This window comes from Trachypithecus francoisi, unplaced genomic scaffold (assembly GCF_009764315.1).
Source record: "Trachypithecus francoisi isolate TF-2019V2 unplaced genomic scaffold, Tfra_2.0 Lachesis_group12, whole genome shotgun sequence".
NCBI classification, from domain to species: domain Eukaryota; kingdom Metazoa; phylum Chordata; class Mammalia; order Primates; family Cercopithecidae; genus Trachypithecus; species Trachypithecus francoisi.
The window spans coordinates 12147575-12168503 of NW_022681457.1; the positions used below are offsets into that span (position 1 = coordinate 12147575).

The 20929-nt window shown below is 48.8% G+C and overlaps 1 protein-coding gene and 1 long non-coding RNA gene across 10 annotated transcripts in view; one reads left to right on the top strand and one right to left on the bottom strand.

The window, feature by feature from the left end:
* LOC117091797 (paternally-expressed gene 3 protein) overlaps positions 1-20906 on the bottom strand; it is a 71749-nt gene extending 50843 nt beyond the window's left edge. For 2 of the 9 annotated variants that reach the window (XM_033224593.1, XM_033224587.1), the window contains exons 1-8: positions 20706-20906; positions 15834-15920; positions 7239-7404; positions 6555-6644; positions 5719-5802; positions 4319-4422; positions 1259-1361; positions 95-187 (exon numbers count right to left, since the gene is read on the bottom strand). In XM_033224593.1, coding sequence (XP_033080484.1) covers positions 95-187; positions 1259-1361; positions 4319-4422; positions 5719-5802; positions 6555-6644; positions 7239-7254 — 490 coding nt within the window. In that variant the 5' untranslated portion in view covers positions 7255-7404; positions 15834-15920; positions 20706-20906. Of the gene's footprint in view, positions 1-94; positions 188-1258; positions 1362-4318; positions 4423-5718; positions 5803-6554; positions 6645-7238; positions 7405-9591; positions 9739-13088; positions 13223-13441; positions 13563-15833; positions 15921-20700 lie in introns of those variants that run through there. The other 7 variants (XM_033224591.1, XM_033224586.1, XM_033224588.1 and 4 more) reach the window with 6 other exon arrangements.
* Positions 4398-6541, top strand: LOC117091798. Its single transcript, XR_004440524.1, has 3 exons — positions 4398-4480; positions 5742-5810; positions 6428-6541. It is a non-coding gene; the product is annotated as an uncharacterized LOC117091798 (long non-coding RNA).
* Positions 20907-20929: the final 23 nt, after the last annotated feature.

Genomic DNA, 20929 nt, shown 5'->3' on the forward strand with positions numbered 1-20929 from the left:
CTTCTGTGATGTTTAGGAATGCAAAGTGTAGAAGGTTCCTTGATAGCATCTTACTGGCTGTGTGGCTCCTCTGTGGGATGTGCCTCCTGCTTACCTCGACTGGTGCTTGGGTAGGCACTTCTCTTGGATCTTGATGAGTGGCCCTGCGTCATGTGGGAGTGGCCATCGTCTTCAGCAAGCTGCACTCCTGGTCACAAGGATAATATGGTGCCTCAAATTCAAGTTGAGGACCAAGACTCATCCCCATAAATTGATCTTCATCTTTCACTGAGCCTCTAAATATGAGGTGGCCCATATCTGATTCCTTGGATGTCAGAAGACATTTGCTGTCTCATTTCCCTACTATCTATTCCCTAATCCATTGTAATCTGCAAGTAATTCTTCTGACTCCACTCGGAAACGTGCACAAAGACCTCACATGTCCCTGAAATCAGTGCATTGTCTTTTAGTCTTCACCTTCTTGTAACCACTTTTTTTTTTTTTTTTTTGAGACGGAGTCTCGCTCTGTCGCCCAGGCTGGGGTGCAGTGGCCGGATCTCAGCTCACTGCAAGCTCCGCCTCCCGGGTTTACCGCCATTCTCCTGCCTCAGCCTCCCGAGTAGCTGGGACTACAGGCGCCCGCCACCTCGCCCGGCTAGTTTTTTGTATTTTTTAGTAGAGACGGGGTTTCACCGTGTTAGCCAGGATGGTCTCGATCTCCTGACCTCATGATCTGCCCGTCTCAGCCTCCCAAAGTGCTGGGATTACAGGCTTGAGCCACCGCGCCCGGCCCTTGTAACCACTTTTTAAGTCCTCTTTTTCACTGGCCTTCTTCCTCTTACCTCACGACTGCTCTTCCTCCACCCGCTCCCTCGAGGCCCTATGGCCTTATAGACCTGCAGGACAGCCAACTGCCCACTACCAACTTGGGCTAAATGTCTTCCAGGAAAGTCCACATGGGAACTCAGAATTCCATCCTGAATGTCTACTTAAAAACCTCCAGTGCTACCGCTCTGGAAAAAGGTATCAACTCTTGTGGCAAGAAACATCTCCCTGTTTGTCCCTACCCTGTACAATATATCTTTACACAAACCCAGAGGCATTTCTTAAAAACACAAATTTCATCATTTACTCCCTCATTTGAAATCTTTCATAGATTTCTTACTACCCTTGAAGTCCAAATATATTAATGTGGACTCTAACATCTAGCTTAAAAAGGAGCAAGATGACAAAATGCTCCAACGACTGGACTGGGAGTGACTGAGAAGCAGCTGCTTACCCAGGGAGAGCAGCTTCCTGTAGTTTTCCATGTTGTCCTGGATTGTGTTGTGAGGTTTCCTGTCCTCAGTGAGGTCTACCACATTTTGGTATGATTCAGCATCCTAAAACAGCAAACACAGACCTCTCAATGGAGTCTGTCCCCACCGATATCCAAAGACAGAATAATGTTGGCGACATGGGAGCTACATATATGAAATTATATAGTAAGTGCTCACAGTATTGGGGTTCTGAGTGATCCAAGTCAAGTGTTACTAGGGGCCTACATCGTACCTACCTTGGTGCTACACTCTGAGGCAGATCCCAAAGACGCATGACACATATTCCTTGCCCTCATGCAGCTTATAATTTGGTTGGAGAGAAAAGACTCATGAAACAATTAGAGAACAATAAACAATAAATTGGGGTACAGATAATAAGGGCTAAACGGGTTTTGTAGAGGGACAGTTCAGGGTGGGCCTGAACAGTGTGCAAAGGTTTGTGGAGGGCAGGTGGGGCCTTAAGTAGCGGGTGAGGTTATGATACATAGAGAAAGGGATTGGTGGAAAAACTTAAACAGACTAAATATCAAACAGGCATGGAGTACCCAGGGAACAGAAAGAAGACACACACATTCAGGCAGACGTCTGGTCAGGATGTGACTTAAACCTCCCTCCTGGTTTCTCCATGGCATAGCATGGCTATACTGAGGGAGTTTCCAGTTTGCAGAATTTTCAAATAACCCAGGAATAACTGTAAGCCCTAAGGGCATTTTTATAATTGCCTTTTCTGTTTTAATGGACATTTACCTAAAAAGGAATTTAAAAATTCCTCGAATTACTCAGGAGAACCTTCTACTAGGATCCTAAAGGACCTCTGCTTATTGCCAGAGGGCTGACGAGAACACCACTGGTTTCAGGGAGTCATGGTCCCAGGAAGAATGGCACTGAGGCTGGAGAGAGACTTGAGGAGGGAGACGGTGCTATGGGAAGCCCACAGGCTTTGGAGCTGGACAGAGATCTGGGTCAAAGGAGGATCGCACCGATTATGAGCTGTGCAACCTTGGGAACGGAAATCTTTTTGAACCTTTCTTTCAGGTTCTTCACCTGTAAAATGGGGAGAAGTGCATTTATCTGCTTCGCAATACTGTGGGTGAGGATTTTCGGCCATGTGATGTGTTGCTTAAATATTAAGAAAAATTATGTAAAGGAAATACATATGTTTTGATATTAAATCCACCATAGTTCTATTGCTGGGAAAAGGCATGCAGCAACATGAAAAACGTAGTAAAAAAAGAGGGTTTGCTGAATAAGGTATATATCAAGAAAGACAAAGAGGTACGGGCATCTGGGTTTAAGAGGGAAGCCTTATTTATGCACTGCCTGTGTCCTGCCACAAAAAAGCAAAAACAACGACAAAAACTAAGTAGGGCAAGGAAACAAAGCAGAGCTTCACAATAAAATTCTTTTCTCACATGAAAGAAAAAGCACACTTTGATTTGAAATTAAAATCTAGGCAAGTGGGCAGCCCTACATTGGTTGTTCACTTCGTGTTTGTAATCAACAATGACATCTTAATGTATACAAACTGCAATCAAGTTCAACGGAAGAGATGCTGTTCTGAAAACAATGCTAGTATGGCACAATGTAATTTTCACAACATGATCCATACATGTGAACAATTAAGAGATTTACACATGATGCTAGAAGATGAGAGAATTTTCTGTTTTGTACACCTCCAAAATGTAATTTGTCATTTGCTGCTGGGGTTACTGCTATACTGCATCAGTAGGAATCAGTAGCTTCCAGACTTTTGATTATGCAGTCATGGGGCTTGGATGCCAATTCTTCACAGATTGTCAAGGAAGGGCATTTAAAAAGCAAAACGAGACAAAGCCCAACTACCAGGATACCAATGGCCAGGCCCACATATGCCTGCAGCCTTCTTCCTGTATCCCAGTCACTTGGCCCTTTGTTTAGTTCCTATCCCACAACTTTAGCTGAGCTTTCCCTAATGCCTGGGGTCCCCTCCCATATCACCTGACCCAGCCTGCTCGTGGCTCTAAACGGCAACTGTTAATGCCTCCAAGACATTTCCCTTCAATCCAAATCAAGGCCCTTATTGTAATTTCTTGTTAACTCTCTATTTTTTCTTGAGGGCACTGAGAACGATTAGCAGTTATATACAACATTTGTGTCAATATTCATTTGTGCAACTGTCAAAAGCTTCTCAGGGCAGGGCCCCTCTCTATGTTGCTCACTGCTGTGCCCCCCAGGGCCTAGGCCTGCTATCTGACATGGGGTGGGTACTGATACATGAAGGAAAGGAAGGTTCAGCCCAATGGCTCCTCCCTTCTTTGAGTCCAGTCAGTGCTGGGGTCTTCCTCCACACTCCACCATGTCTAAGTGACCCCTCTCCTCCTTCCTAAAAAACAAGCTCAAGTCCCACATTTTTTTTCCCTTCATGCATCTCCCTGGCACATGCTGCCTCTTAAACCACAACTGCCATAACATTTAATGGTATGCCTACCATGTGCCAGGTACTTTATGTATGTGTGTGAGTGACTTTTCACAGCAGCCCTGGGAGCAATCACCATACTCATTTTACAGATGAGGAAACTGAAATTCAGCTTAGTTGAGTAAATGGCCCAAGGCCAGCTAGCAAGTGGCAGAGCCAGGCTTTGAACCCAGCTCTTGTCAGCTCCAGAGCCTTTGTTCTCCCTGGCCAGTCTACTCTGCAGACCCACAGCTTTCCTGGCTCCCTCCTGAGGACCAGAAACATCTCCACAGTCACTCTGCTTCCCCGGCCCTGTAGGGAATGGCAATGTGACCAACCTACCAAGTGACACACATGCTGAGGGGCAGAAGCTCCTCTGACCACATGAATGACACAGACAGCCAGCAGCAGCCTGGGCTACTTATCACCTACGGGATGGGCCTGGGCTCCTCCTGGAGGGCTGGGGCTCTCACCCCAGGTGGGACTCTAGGGGGCAGATAAATAAACACAACATCCAAGGAAAGAAAGGCATCTCTGCCACGAAATGAAGATGGCCTTTCTAGAAAGAGAGGAAACCTGAGCATACCTGAGATCGGGACTCATAAGCCCTGGAGTCCCTGTCATCATCTCTTTCCATTTCAAAGCTTGTTTTCGCCATCACAGGAAGGGAAAGATCTCGCTGAGGCAGCCCTGGGAAGAGAAAAGGCATCAACAAGAAGCAGGGCCCAGTCCATCCTGCAGGTCCCAGGTCTGTCCTACTCAACTGTGAAGCCGGCTGGGGTGTGAGTGTACGACAGCAAGTGCCTTTCTCTTCTCTGCACTCTGTGGCAGCCTCTGAGGAGTCCCATAAAACCAGTGGCCCTACAAAAACCCAGACCCAGAGCAGGGCCAGGGGCCCTGCCTCGTCCTTCTGCTCCCAGTCTCGCAGGTGGTTCAGATTGTGCCCAAGCTGTGTGGGTCCAGTGCAGTGCCCACTAGCCTCATCCTTTGGGCACAACCTCTGGGTCTCCCCAGCTGCAATGTGTGACAGGGAGATGGCATCGGAGACACCGTCCCACAGGCTCATGTCTCTGAACAATGCCTAATGTGTTGTGAATCATCACTAAACGTCACTCACTCCTGATATCCATCTCCTGATCAATTTTAGGGGTGCCCTGCTGCCCACAGCAGTGCTCTCCAAGTCCAGGAAGAAGAGGAAATGATTTCCAGCAGTATGGACACCAACACCACATTGGTGTGATGATTGATTCCCTTTCAAATCTCAGGCCTGGTGCTCAGATGTGGTACTTCCCTAACACTGCAAGAAGTCATGGCAGACATTCCTAGTTAACAACATTGTTATAATGTGTTTTTCATTCTGCTTTCTGCCTATGGCACTTTATACTAGTTTTCAATTTTTTTTTTTTTTTTTTTGGAGATGGAGGCTCGCTCTATCACCCAGGCTGGAGTGCAGTGACGTGATCTCGGCTCACTGCAAACTCCGCCTCCTGGGTTCACGCCATTCTCCTGCCTCAGTCTCCTGGGTAGCTGGGACTACTGCGCCCGGCTAATTTTTTTGTATTTTTAGTAGAGACGGGGTTTCACTGTGTTAGCCAGGATGGTCTCCATCTCCTGACCTCGTGATCCGCTCGCCTCGGCCTCCCAAAGTGCTGGGATTATAGGCATGAGCCACTGCACCCGGCCTAGTTTTCAATTTTTAGAGTAGCATAATCTTTCATACAGAAACTTCTAGCTTTTTAAAAAAATGCACCAGCTTAAGAACACTGAGCAAATATTTCAGAAGGCAACAGGTCTATGTGGGGAAACCTGTGCTGGTGGCACTGAGTGGAACTTCACCAATAGGAGGCTCAGACTAAACTTTTGGGGAAGCAGAATATAGTCCAAATGGAGCAGCAGAAACTTCGAGGCCCTGGCACTTTCCCCTTGAACCTGTGCACAGCACATGCTCTGTATCTCCTACTGAGAAAGAAAGTGGTTAAGACTCACTGCTTCTTGGGTTCCTGGTGTAGGACCAGCGGTCTCGTGGCTCCATGTCTCTGCTTCTGCCCCTCCGGTCCCAGTCCCGGTCACCTGAGCAGGTGAGACATTCCAGTGGTTAACAAAGCACTTCGACACACCTGTTTTCCCTGCATGTGCACAAACACCCCTCTGGAAAGAGATGCTACCCTCTTCCCACAAGGAAATGGATCCAGAACAGAGAGCTCCAGATTCCCAGGCTCATCTGGCCCCTTCTTTATCATACACCCGCAACATGGTTTCTGCAGGCTTTGCGCAAGTGGGGCTTGCTTCCAAGCAAGTTCCAAAGCTCAGTCCAGTAGCTAACCCCCACTTCAGACTCTTTGCTGGCTTCCCAGTTCCTAAGGGGCTGAGTCCACATTCAGGAGAATGGATTGCAGACCGTCTACTGTCTGGCAGCCAATCTTAAAGTGCATGTCATTCTACTACAAAAAAACACAAAACCCAAGAAAACAACACACACACCCTCCCTGAAAGCAGTGCTCCCTATAAAAGCTCACTGAAGCATCTTTAATGAACCTTCCTGGGGAGGCTGGGGTACAGCTGGAAGCAGCCTGTTGCAAATTCCAAATAGCTTTAAATATTTTATCGTTGAATAAAACGAAACTAAGTATTTAAGGTGTCTGTTTAGATATAAAAATATCTCATTATGCCATCAATTACTTTACCCTCTCCTCAGATCTCTGAGTGAAGCTGACCACTCGGGGATGGCGGGGCATCTTCACGGAGGCCCCAACCCACCGTGTCTCCACCTGGAAGCATCTGGCAGCGCCTGCCCATGGTTGACCAGGGGGATGGGTACTCACCACTGAAAGAATGGACTGAGTGAGGTGGTGAGGACTCTCCTCTGTTCCGGGCCATGTCGTCGTCGCTGGTCACGTCACTGCTGTTGTCGTCTGAGAGGACACCGGTCACCTGGTTACTATCGACCTGGTTACTATCTCTGGCCCATATTCTCACAATAGTTCCCCCCAATCCCTGAGTTGCATCTCCCTGTCACACACATACACATGGTTGGAGTGACGTGATCCTGACATTGTTGAGCTCAAAACCCTTTAGTGGCTTCCAACCACTCCTGACATACTAAAAACTGGGGGGGAGCATGGTGGCTGTGAGCACCCCGACCTCACCCCCAGACACAAACAGCCAGAAGGCAATCTCCTAGGGCGCCACACCAAAAGGGCAGGAGCCGTAAGACGTTTTCTCCCTTCCACAGAAGTGTCTCCCTTCCCTCTCCTAACTCAGGATGGTGGTTCTGCGCCAGGGCGGTTTTGGCTGCCAGGGGATACCTGGGCATGTGTGGAGACACTTGTGGTGGTCACATCCAGAAAATCATGATGCGGCTCAATCCCACAGTACACAGGACACCCCCACCGCTGCCCAGGACAGAGAGTAATCCAGCCCAGACCATGTCGGAAGCGTGGAGGCTGAGAGCCGCAGGGCACGCCTGAGGCCTGCACTGACCACCATCACCCCGTGGAGACTCTTACCTTCCGGTTGATACATCTCCTTGTAATTCTCCAGCAGAGTGACGAGTTTCTCACAGTTCTCTGGCTTTTTTGCTCGCACCCAAGGCTTGAGCTTTTCAGGGATGATGGTCAGGTACTGCTCAAGGACCAAGAGCTCGATAATCTCCTCCTTGGTGCGAGTCTCCGGCTGCAACCAATCAAGGCAGAGGTTTCGGAGTTTGACCAGGGTCTTCTGAGGCCCAACAAATTCCACATAGATTAGGTTCCGAAACCTCTGACGAAAAAACTAAGAGTCAGTTGGACCTTCTCCTATGATGACATCCGGCTCCTTAGTCAAGTCACTGTTTAGCTCATACAGATTTGGGGCCCAGGACTTCTTAGGTGTGGTGGCAGACAAGTGCTTTGGAGGCAGCATTTCTCTAAGTAAAATTTTCACTGGAGGAATCAAACATGAGTCAACGGGAAAGACACGGCAGCCTGTGACCGTCAGTACTCAGGGAACTGTAGATCGTAAGGAGATATACACATGTCCCAGAAGTTGAGGACCAGGCAGCAGTGGAGGCCACCCTACCAGGGGCATCAACAATGCTTTGGGATATGGGAGTCGCCAGGAAATAGACAAACAACTGCACAAAGTTGGCCTCAGCACAGCAGTTACAAGCACAATCCCTGGGCTTCACACAGACCTACTCTTGAGGAGTTAGATCTGCTACTAACTTGTTAGGTGACTGTGGGCAACTTGTCTAATACCCTAGAGTCTGTCTCTGTAATCTGAGAAATGAGAATAACAGCACCTCCATCCCTTTCAGAATTGTGAAGCTGAAATAAACTAAGATACCTAAAAAGACTTAACTGCCCAATGCAAGGCACAAGAGAAATGTTCAAGGTCCTAGCCAGTACTAAAATCAGATGTCAGCATGTTTATTAGCAAAAATGAAAAGGGAAGTAGGAGCTGGGGCAAATCCTCCCCTAACATTTCTTCCCTTAACATAATCATTAAAACACAGTATACAACATGTAAAAAATGGAAGACCACTCAAAAATATTAAAAGTACTCAACTCTAGGTAATATGACATTCTTCCCTCAGACAGTGACAAGTGACCACTGAGCCTCTTGATGCTACTGTATGTTCTTTTGCCCTTCATCAATCTCATCAAAGATCTCATCTGTCTAAAAGAATCGGCTTTCTGTTTTGACATTCCTTTCTTACTGTTTCTTTACCTAGTTCATTTATTTCCTTGTCTTTATTTTATTATCTGCCCCCTTCCATTTATTAAACGTAAAGATTTTCAAACTCTCCTCTTTACGTAACCAAGTAAAGCTATACATTTCCCTTAAAGCATTTTTGCTAGCATTTACGTTTTCTTACGTATTTTTATGACTTGTCAGCACAACCGGTGCAACTAAGTAGGGCGATATGGGAAAGAGATCGAGGTCTGGGAGCATAAACTACCTACTGGCTTTACTTCCAGAGAAGAAAAAAAAAACATATGCAACAAAAATTTTCTCCCTTTGTTTTAAAAGAAAAGCAAGTTTAAATTTTTTAATTTAAAAAAGTCTAAAGGAAAACTGAAGGTGTTTCCGTTATTCAGAGTCTCAATTAGACATTATCACTTGGAAATTAATGTGGTAACTGTGGTAAACTCATGTTTACTCCTCTCAGTGATGGGCTCCCACTTCCCTCCCTATGCAAACTGCCTTCCCGCGTTCTCTCTTGTAAGTTATCCCATGGAGCTTGGGCACTATCCAATGCAAATGCCTTGATCCTAAAGACCTTAGCGACTGGACTATTCCCTTGTTGCCCTTCTCCATAGGACTGAGACACCACAGACAGCACAACACAGATAATGCTCTGCTGGGAAGAAGAATCCCAAAGCGAGGGAAGGCAGCAGGCCAGAGAGTCCAGGCTCCAGAGACCACTGAAAGGCCACCACGTGGGAGACAGGAAAATAAAGATGGGCCCAACCTTTCTGCACTATAAAAACCAACCAAAGTAAAAACAAAGCAAAAACTGAGGGGGAAAGTATTTTATAACATAGATGACAGTTAATATTTGAAATGTAAAAGGCTTTTGGCATTAGGAAAAATAGCCCAATATGAAAATAAACAACACTAATACACAGAGTTCATAAAATTAGTGATAATAAAGGCCACTTACTTAACATCAGAAATCAAAGAAATGTAAAATATTACAATAAACATTTTTTTGACCTGTCAAATGGGCATATGTTTAAAAGATGAAAATTTTTGCTAGTGAGGGTATAGAGAAGCTGGCTGGTGCAGGCATGAACACCATCCTCTACTTGCTGCCCAAAGGGCAACTAGCAAAGGGGCCAGATGCTGAATTTGCACCTGCCAGGGCCACATACTTACCTTACCCTGCCTGAGGAAGATCAGATCCCAGGTGACCTTCTGTGACAGCGAGTCTGGCCAATCAAAAGCATAACTGCTCTACCCACTCGGCCCCCACTTCCCCAGGCCAGCTTCTCCGTGGCAACAGCCACGCCTACCACTGAAGAAAACAGAAGATATGTGTTTGCAGGTGCTGAGAGGAAGAAAGGTCTAAAGGCTTGCCTGATGCTATCAAATGAAACATTAAGGCTGAGGAGTTAGTCTGCCCAAGGATGGCCTAAACGGGCCATCAATAAAAATGTAGCCTATTAATCAGAGCTGTCCTTGAAGATGTATGAATCCAACAGAACAACAGAGCACCTGTATTTATACCCTACTGCAAGGCCCCATGGGCAAGGACTCTGCTACCTTTTTCATCTCTGTATTTTTATAGGTGTTCAATAAATATTATTTGCACATAGATGCAAAAACATTTGACAAACCCAATCTAACAAAGTCCAAATAATAGCCCATGATCTTGAAAGGCTATTCCAGGAATACAAGGAGGATGTCACATAAGGGTAAACTGTTATATAAAGGATGAAAGGGGAAGGGGAGCCCATGAGCAGTATTTCAAGTTACAAAACATTTGCAAACTTCAACAGCCTTTCCTCATAAATTCTTAGCAGAGTAAACGCAGGAGACCATCTAAGCATAATACTTATCTCAAAGAAATACAAACAAGCACATTATTAAACGCTAAAGGTGTTCCTCTGGAAGTGGGGACAAGGAAGGGACAGCTACATCACAACTACAATTTAACACGATCCTGGAAGTCCTAGCTAGTGCAACTGAAGAAAAAAGTATAAATATGGGGACAGCATTATTTTGAACTACAAAACCTTATGAGTAAATACAGCAAGAGAAATAATTCCCATTAATAGCAAAACAAATAAATCAATCTCCATAAGTAAGTTTAACAAAGTTATCTGCAACTTCAAACAAAATTTCAAAAGTTTACAGAGGAACACAAAAATTAGCTAGGGTTGGTGGCATGCGCCTGTAAATCCAAACTACTCGAGAGGTTGATGCAGGGGGAGCCCTGGGAGGGGGAGGGTGCAGTGGGCTAAGATCATGTCCCTGCATTCCAGCCTGGGTGACAGAACTAGACCACATCACCAAAAACAACACAAAACAAAACAAACAAACAAAATTACAGAAGGGCAATAAGTCTGAAATAAATACATGAAGACATGTGTATCACATTTTAAAAGTTCCTTTTTATTTTGAGGTGGGGAGTTTTGACAAACCGATAATCCAGTTCTTCTGGAAGAATAAATGTACAAGAATATCAAGACAACCCCTAAGGCCTATATGGAGTGGGAGGTGGTTTCTCTGTAAAATGACTCCAACACACGAAAATAAAGTGTTTTTTCCAATATAAGGATATAAGCACAAGGACAAATATACCACTGGGACACAACAGAGTCCAGAATTCAACTGTGTGAAAGTCTATAGACACGTGAGAACTTAATGTATAATAAAGGACTGGAAAAGGATTCCTTATTTAAATACAAACTAGGAACTTTCTTACAACTAAATGGCAAAGGATAACTTTAACAAAAAGGCCATGACAGGACCGCTGACACTGCAGTGTTTGGTTACTCAAGCATGCATTTCTAGAATTAGAGCTTGCCTTTGACGTTAGGAAAGGCCGATATAACCACTGCTGGCATGGAGCGTCCCCTAAGAAATTAGGTATTTCACCTACACATTTCTGGAAGGCTAAGGCCACTAGGGCCAATGACAAACATACTTTGTTCTAAGTGAGTTACTGCACCCAAAAAATCAGCATCCCTCCTGAATTTTCATTAAACAACGAATGAAAACAAAGTATTTAGCAAAATGTTACATAACCATTAAGTCGTGTTGTCAAGAAATATTACGGCTTTACTTTCTGATTATAAAAATAAAACACAGCACTACATTCAGGTATTGCAAAACATTCACCACAGAAACTGCAAGCCACACCTACTGATTAAGTTTGTTGCTATTAATAAATCTTAAAATCTATACATATGTTGTTCTTACTGCAAATATTCCCATTTATGTGTACACAGAGAATGATAATGTCCACACAATGGAATATAATGCAATTTTCAGAAAGCAAAGCTATAGACGGAGACCTTGAGTGTGAAATGTTTGATAAATGGCATGATCTCATGTATGTAAAAAATAGTTAAACATATGATAGTACATATAAACTAAACTACATACAAACTAAACTGGAAGAAAACTCACATACACTTGTACTAAGACTATTTATAAAATAGGGGAAATCTATCAGAATAAATGATTAACAATAACAAGTCTCTGTTTCTTTTTCCATCTCTATTTAAAATGTTATTTTAACTTCCCAATCAGGAAAAAAACTAAATATAAAAATGAAGTAAATTCAATGACTGTTTCCTAGTGTGTTTGTTTTCCTTCCTGCCCAGCTTGTTATAGCACATCAGGCCCTCCCTTTTCCTGCTGGGGTCCCCATAATACCATCTCCCTCTGACCCTTAAGCACTCCCTCCGAGGGTACCCTGTGGTCACCATCTGTACCTCCCCTCTCCAGTGACTGTACCATGGAGGGGGCTAGTAGGCATCAAGCTCCACACCCAAATCCTCACTTCACTGACAGCTGTCTAGCCATCATATGGCTCAAGACTGAACTCTGGCCACAGGGCAAATCCATCTCCTTCCTGACTTGAAGGTGGGCTCCCACACACCCCTCATTACTAAAGCTTCCACATCTCCCTCTGCTCTCTCTTCAGAGCAGGACTCAGTGTTAAGTAGTAGCCAACAGCAGTTAGCAGCACACAAGGGCTAGCTGACTCTGGGCCAGGGGACAAAGAAAGGTCACCAACTTCAAGGGGAGGGAGGAGAGGCGCCAAGTGATGGGGCCACTAATAAAGGATCCCTCTACACAGCCAGGCAGGAAGAGTGCTTCTGGGAATCTGGCATTATTTGATCTCCAAAGGATCTGTTCTTTACACTAGATATCTAAACATGAAACCTCTCTGTATACAGAATAAGCTTGGCGCAGCCTGCTGTAAGACAGCATTGCCATTGAAGTCTGGATAGTGGTACTGATGACATTCTTTGAATATATTATGACACTTTACTTCTATTCCATTAAAATGAGTAGAAAATAAAAGCATGGATCTCACAATTAATATAATACATAATAAAGATGAAACTCATCAGGCATCCTTGCCATTAAGTTGGGGAAGATCTATGGCTTTAATCAGAGAAATGACGGGTCAGTGTTCAACTGAGCAAGGAAGAACTTAAAGAACACATCATGCACTAGAAAGCGTCTGGGACTATGTGTGAGAGGAAATCCTGTGACTCCAGTTTGGCCTCAGGCTCCCACATCCCATCTGACACAGGAGAAAATCCACCAAGTCTCTTTCAGTCTCATTGACATTTACTTACTTTGGTCCCTCACCATGGTGCAGCTAGATTCAGCCCCTAACTCATTCTACCTACCTCATTAAAAGGGGGCTGGAATTGAGAACTTTAAAGTCAGGAACCGAGGAAGTTACTCTCTTCGTCTCTCAGGGACAGCGTGGTGTGTGGTCTCCTCTCTCTTCTTGTTTGCTCCATTCTCCTGCCTCTCTCTGCAGACCGACATTCTCTAGTTCAGCATGCACGTGGAGTAAGATGCTGTCCAGCCCAGGCCTACCTCACCTCCCAGTTTAAATGCCCGACACGCAAGTGTCCCTTCATCCAAATTCTCAGTATGAAAGTGCATGCTACAGCCTGATTCCTTCTAGGGCAGTGGTTCTCAAACTCCGACGTGCAGAAGAGTTGCCTAGGGTGCTTATGAAACACGAAGCTACCTTTCCAGGTGGGATGACCCAGGAGGTCTGTGGTTCCCCAGGAAAGAAGCATTCCTACAACCACTCCAGGAGCTGTTTTTTGAGAACCACTGCTCTAAGGTATCCAGTCTGGTCCAATCACCTATGAATAAGGTACATATGGGACACAGGGTCTTTAGAGGGAACAATTTTATATGGGAGCAAGGAGTAAATGACCACCAACTCCATCTCAAAGGCCACAACCTCCACCCTCTGGTCTGTTGGCTGGCTTCTCTCAGATAATCTCAACATCCTGGGCTTACTTCTACCACATTAAGCTTAGCACTTACCACACTGCAGCAAAATCTCCTTGTCGTTGGTCATCCTTGAGAGATTTCCCCAAAAGTTTAGAAAGAGAGGAAATAATATCTAAGAGTTCAGGCTTATGACCAGCACAAAATGGTTCGAGACAAATAATGCTACTTTAAAGAGAGAAAATGCCTTCCAGAACAGTATGAATTATTTGACTATATTCTAATAACAATAATTGGTTGATCTTATTTTTTTAAGGGGAGGGAGTACTAAAAAGTAGGCCACAAAGCATGGTCCATCCAACCATCTACAGGATAGTGAACAACTCTCATCAGACCTAACTCGAATGGAGTTTGGGGAGGGCAAGGATGTTAGATAAGGGGCTTGTGGTGTCTTGGTAACCCTAAGCAAGGGTTTCACTGTGACTACATGGCTGCACCAGGCTGTGTTACAAACCAGTGCTATGAAAGCTCACCCACATCCTCTTGGTTCTGATTCCACACTCACCAAGCAACCTTCTCACTATGGCTGTGTTTCCCATGCAGGTCTGCCCACAGGGAGAGAATCTGCTGATCATACACACTGCTGAGTACCTGGGTCCCCACTACTGTTGATTTTCTACCATGAATTAATAAACCAGAGTTGTGGGAACAAGAACATCCTATCATAAGTCACACGTCAGTACAGGTTTAAGTCTCCCGAGCTTAGTTAAATGTGGATCTACCAACACAAGCCCTCAGGCAAAGGAGGTTTCCAAGTCTCCACAGGGTTAAGCGCCATAATGGATATCTTGAGCATTCACTGAGGCCAGGAATACACCAACCCATCCCAAGGGCCCACCTGGCCATGTTAGCTTCTCCCCAAGCAGCATTCCACCACCACCGTAGCCACCTATCTTGGTCAACACATCCTTATTCTTCTTGTGATGGGAGTCGTTTCCACTCAGTAGACACTGAGGCCAGGGATTATGCCACTCACTTCTGGAGACTCCAAGCCTGGCATGATCCTGTCCTGGATCAGGCCCAGTATCAATGCTTGCTAACAAATAAACCAACAGACAACCTCTGGCTATGTGCTTGCTTTCCCACATCATGTGACTCACTGTGTCTGCTCTGAATCAGTCAGCAGGCCATGAACAGAGAAAGTGAGTCTTGTGGAGTCTCCCTCCTAGCACCTCTCAAATAATCTACCCACTTCGCTCCTCCCTGTGATATGACCACAAGCCAAGCCACCATCTCTCACCCAGGCCCAAGGTGGCCTCCTTACACCCACTGCGTCCATCCTCCCCTTCTGCACCCTGTAATCAGATGATCTTTTTAAAACCACAAATCGGATTATCATGATACTCCTGTGGTTAAAAGGGCTTCCTGATGCACTTCAGGTCAAGCCCAGTTACTCCCCACGATTACAAGTCTTTTCACAATGAAGCCGCAACTTACCTTCTTCCTACCTCAGTCAGATGCCACTCAACGATTCCCTTGCTCTAGGAATCCTGGATTTTCAGCTCCTCTCTCTCTGCATCTCCCAAGAACATCCCTGTCCCCTCTGCTGAGACTACTCTCCCCATGACACACACCATTCACACTCCTTCAGGGCTCAGCTTTAATGTTCTTGACCATTTCAGGGAGGTCCCTATGTGGCCTCTCCAAGATTAAGTCGGCTGTTGCTAGCAGATGTTCTCTTGCAAAAGTATAAATCAAACAATTATATTTTCCACAGTTTTAATTCCCAAATAGACTAAAAACTCTGCGAAAACACTTCCTTTCCCCCATGGGGGCTACGTCCCAGTACCTGGCACAAAGTACACACTTGGTCAATATTCACAGATGAGTGGATAAATCTCTTATGCTTCCTTAATCACCAGGTAAAAGAAAAAGAGCAGGCCTGAAGCAGTTAGCTCAATATGAGAAAAACAGGGAGGATGCTGAAATGGATGGTGTGAGGCCAAGGAGAATTTCTAGGGAATACAAAATTCACCAGAAGAGTCTGGGTATTCTCAGAGGGCACAAATGGTGCTGGGGTGGCTATGTGGAACACGTGTGCAGTAGGAAAGTGTCAGAGTAAGGAAGTGCGGTGGTCACTTCAAAGATGGATGTGGCACCGAGGAGGAAATTCAACTCACCTGGACCCAGCCACCTAGCGTTTGGACCTAGTCCCTCTTCCTCTCACCAGTCGTCTCCAAGAAGGATGGAAGATCAAGAAGGCAAAGCTGTAGAGGAAAAGAAAATGTGATTCGCCAAGTTTATTTTGCAGTTGCTGGGTTGCTCAGGGGGGAACAATACCACAACAGTTCCACATTTATCTTCTATGATGGCACAGGTCAAACGAGACCATAAAGAGCATCCCATCCAGGATGAATGGCCATGGGTATAGCTCCCTTAGGCCATGTCACACCCTGGGATGTACTCATAGACTTTCTCCAACAAAGTTACATCAAAAGCATTCAAGTTAGTTTCTGGGGGGTCTTACAACCTTCCCTGTGGCTCTAGATTAAGGAATCAATTCAAGAACCCCATTTATGGCGCTGGCCATCCCTACGTTAGGACCGCTATCCTATCATTATTAGGTAATGGTACCCTTAATCATGTGAAATATTTTAGGGTTTATCAACATGCTCTCAGTGGACTAGTAGGACATAGTTCAAGTCCCACTACACCTCTGCGTATGTGTTCAATCAATTAGAGGTCGCTGGGGGAAGGACCTTCATGATTACGGGGCTGGTTTATATTCCAAGAATCAGGTGAGCATATTTTGGTGAGGTTAAAGAGCTTATTAAAAACTATTCAAAGGATGGGTGCAGTGACTCACGCCTGTAATCAGCACTTTAGGAGGCCAAGGCGGGCAGATCACCCGAGGTCAGGAGTTCAAGACCACCCTGGCCAACATGGCGAATCCCCTGCTCTACTAAAAATTTAAAATTAGCTGGGCATGGTGGCGCGCGTCTGTATTCCCAGCTACTCAAGAGAGGCTGAGGTGGGAGAATCACTTGAACCCGGGAGGCAGAGGCTGCAGTGAGCCGAGATCGCGCTACCACACTACTGCCTGGGCGACAGGGCGAGACTTTGTCTGAAAAAAAAAAAAAAAAAAAAAGAGATGATGACAGGCTAGGAAGGAAGCGTCATATGTGTCACTTTCCCTACCTCAAATAAAACAAAAGGGCTGACTTAAGATCTTCTTGGGTGGAGCCAGGGCTAGGTAAGTGAGCTCTAGGACTCTGTAGGAGAGCTAGGGCTGGGAGGTCCCCACCCAAACTAAGCTTTGGAAGCTGTGCAGCCCTCTAGCGGCTCTGCTCATGAATAGTTTCTCCCAAGGACCCACCCTACCTTTGGGGCAGCCCCTTCAAACACACCCCCACCTGCCCAGGGCAGCCTCCTAGTTCCAAGGCACTGCCCCTCTCTCCAGGACCACCTGCAGCCGTGAATTTTTCCAGCTCCAGTTGTAGGATTTTGAGAGAAAATCCTTCACCACCAGAGTCTCCAAATCACCTAGACCCCAAATCTTACACCCACAGCGCACTTCCTCCATTTTCTCACTTAAAATCCCACCCTTCCCCAAATCTCTTAAAACGTCTGAGTTTGGCCTTGGACCTCACTGTCCCAAGGCTGCGCAGCTGAACCCGACGGCTTCCCGAGGCCTGGCTTTGGCGCCCCGTGGAGGAACTCCAGCGCCACCAGCCATGAAGGCGCGCTGCCCAAGATGGCAGGGGCAGGGCTCAGCTGGCATGCCAGTGCAGCCCGCGGTCACTCAGGAAGGCTCCCGCGCAGGCCCCACCCCTGAGCCGGCAAAGATGACACAGAATGAATGAACTAGGCTCTACGGCCCCGCCTACCTTGAAATCCCCTCAGCCCCCTCCAACAGCCCTGCTGTCACTCAAGATGGCGCCTGCGCAGTATGCTTCTGCTGCCCCTGCCAAAGTCCAACACACAAAGTACTAGGGTGGGCAGGGCTCACGCCCACTCCTACAGCCAACGCAGCTGTCATTCAAAAATGGCGCCTCTGCAGTGCACCCGCCACATTGAATGCAGGCTGCTCCATCAGACAAGACGCACATGCTACGACCCCCCTCAGTCACTCAAGACAAGGCAGCTCCTCCTCAGGCCCACACCTGCAGCCAGCCTGTCATTCAGGATGGTGCCTGCACAGTAAACCTTGGCTGCCACCTAATGGCCAGCCACGATGATGCCACAGGGTGGGCGGGGCCATGCAGCCCCCGGGTCACTCCTCTGCACCCGGTCCTACAGCCAACCCAGCAGTCATTCAAACCACTGCCTGTGTAACTGCCCTCACGTGCCCCACTGTAGCCAAACACTGCGCCAGAGTGGACCAGGCTCGGCAGCTCCCAGTCACTGAGACAGCCCTCCCTCATGCCCGCCCTGGGGCCGACCCAGGTGTCACTCAAGATGGCGCCCGCGCAATCAACCTCGGGCGCCCCCTCGCGGCTAGCACAGCCAGTACCGTGGAGGCGGCGGGGGGCAGTGGAGGTAGGGGTGCTCTCGGCCCTATCAGTCCCGAAGAACGGTCCTGGGCCCCAGGCCTTAGCCCTGCCAGCAGGGCGCCTCCGCAACCCGCCACGCAGCTCCCCCGCCAAGCCGCCCCCAGACACAAAATGGAGCCACACACATCCTGAGGTGAACAAAGTCTTGGTCAGGCAATAACAGGGGAAGGGGTGAGCCTCTGCCACCGTTAGCCAAAAACACAGCGAGCACGCTGACAACCGTCGCCCTGTCCTTGAGGACAAATGGCTCCGCGGCCGCTACGGCAAACTCTCTAGGCAGGTCTCCTGGCTCCCGCAGATGCGGAGACCGAGCCAGTCCCACTGGCAAAACAGCTCGGCGACCAGCACACACAACCCAACGGGCGTGGCACTCCACAGCTTTCCACCACCGCAAAGAAGGCAGGCACAGCAGCCGCGGCCTCGCCCCTCCCTGCGGACAACCCTACACCTATGCGGCAAACCGCAGCCGCCCCCATCAACGATGGCGCCCGGGTGGGCGGGGCTTGAGACCATCAAGCCCATGCCACCCGCAGCCACTTCAGCCTTTCCCCGTCACATCTGCCGCCAACCAATCTGGGCAACACCTGCACAGCAAACCTCAGCTGCCCCCATCAAAGATGGTGCCCAGGCGGGCGGGCCTTGCCTCGCCAACCAACCAGGACAGCGCCTATGCAGCAAATCTCAGGCGCTTCCATTAAAGATGGCGCCCAGGTGGGTGGGGCTTGAACAAACCACTAGGTCCAATGCCACCCTGTCACTTCAGCCTTGCCCCGCCCCATCTGCCACCTACCAATCAGGGCACCTGCGCAGTAAACCCCAGCAGCCCCCATCAAACATGGCACCTAGGTGGGCGGGGCCTGAGCAGATCGTCACATCCAATGCTACCCAGTCACTTCAGCCTTGCCCCGCCCCATCTACTACCAACAAACCAGGGCAGCGTCTGCATAGCAAACCTCATCAGCCCCCATCAAACATGGCATCCAGGTGGGCGGGGCCTGAGATCGTCACATCCAATGCTACCCAATTACTTCAGCCTTGCTCCACCCCATCTGCTACCAACCAACCAGCGCAGCGCCTGCACAGCAAACCTCATCAGCCCCCATCAAACATGGCACCTAAGTGGGCGGGGCCTAAGATCGTCACAGCCAATGCTATCCTGTCACTTCAGCCTTGCCCCACCCCATCTGCTATCAACCAACCAGCGCAGCGCCTGCGCAGCAAACCTCAGCAGCCCCCATCAAACATGGCGTCCAAGAGAGCGGGGCCTGCAGCCCCCATCAAACATGGCGTCCAAGCGGGTGGGGCGTGAACAGATCGTCACAACCAATGCTACCCAGTCACTTCAGCCTTGCCCCGCCCCATGTGCCACCAACCAACCAGGGCATCGCCTGCGCAGCAAACCTCAGCAGCCCCCATCAAACATGGCGCCCAAGTGGGCGGGGCCTGAGCTGACCGTTACATCTAATGCTACCCAGTCCCTTCAGCCTTGCCCCGCCCCATTTGCTGCCAATCAACAAGAACAGCTCCTGCTCGGCAAACCTCAGCCACCCTCATAAAAGATGCACCCAGTGGGTGGGGCTGGAACAGACCACTACATCCAATGCAACCCAGTCATTTCAGCTTTGCCTCGCCCCATCTGCCGCCAATCAACCAGAACAGTGCCTGCGCGGCAAACCTCAGCCACCCTCAGAAAAGATGTCATCCAGTGGGTGGGGCTTGAGCAGATGATTACATCCAATGCCACCCACAGTCACTTTAGCCTTGCCCCGCCCCATCTGCCGCCAACCAACCAGGGCGGCGCTTGCGCCGCAAGCTTCAGCCGCCCTCCTTTAAGATAGCGCCCAAGAGGGCGGGGAAAGAAAACCCCTTACAGGCAGGACAGCCCTCAGTCCCGCCACCTTGGTGGCCTTCGCCCCTCCCACCACCACTGCGGCAAACAGGCCCCGCCCCCAGAGGGTACCGGGCACGCCAGCGCCGCGAGGCCGATGGCAGCCCGCAGGAAGGGGCATTCTTGCAGCCCCCAGACCCAGTCCAGGCAGCCCAGGGCCTCCGAGAGCCGCACTCCACCGCGGCAACAGGGATGGCACTGGTGTCCACCTTGCTGGACTCGCTGTGACAGAGCCCCTGGCTGTCTGCCCTAATGCCCCTGGGTTGCTGCGGTGGCCCCCGGCCAGTCAGGAAGGCGCAGAGAACCCGCAGCAGCCCCTCAGACCCCGGCTCGCAAGATGGCGGCACCAATGCAGCAGCCCAGGCTGCGCCCACCCCTGCCCCAAAAAGGCACCAACCATCCACAGCCCGGCCGCCACTGTGCCCACTCCCGGACTGGGCAGTGGGCGGCCATGTACCATGCCCGCCGGCCCGCCCTGCCACAAGGGTCGCTGGCTTGCCGCGGGGGTCTTGGGCTTGCGGCAAGACGGCCACTCCGGCACAGCACCGTCACTACACCAAGGTCCGGCGGACAGGAGGTGCACGGGGCGGCCGAGGGTGCACTCACCTCACCTCAGTGCAGCGCAGCCTCGGGCGCGAACAGCCGCCTAGCGCACCCACATGGCGCCTGGCGCCCGGCGGCGCCACCAGCCCAGGGTGGACATCTCTCGCGCCTCCCAAACCTCTCCACCCGCAGCTCCCAGGCTTCTGCACCGAGGGGCAGCTCGACGCCTCCTTGTCAGGGCTTCTCTGCAGAGGCGGGGCTTCTGTGCTAGCCAATCAGCAGCCTCGCCGCC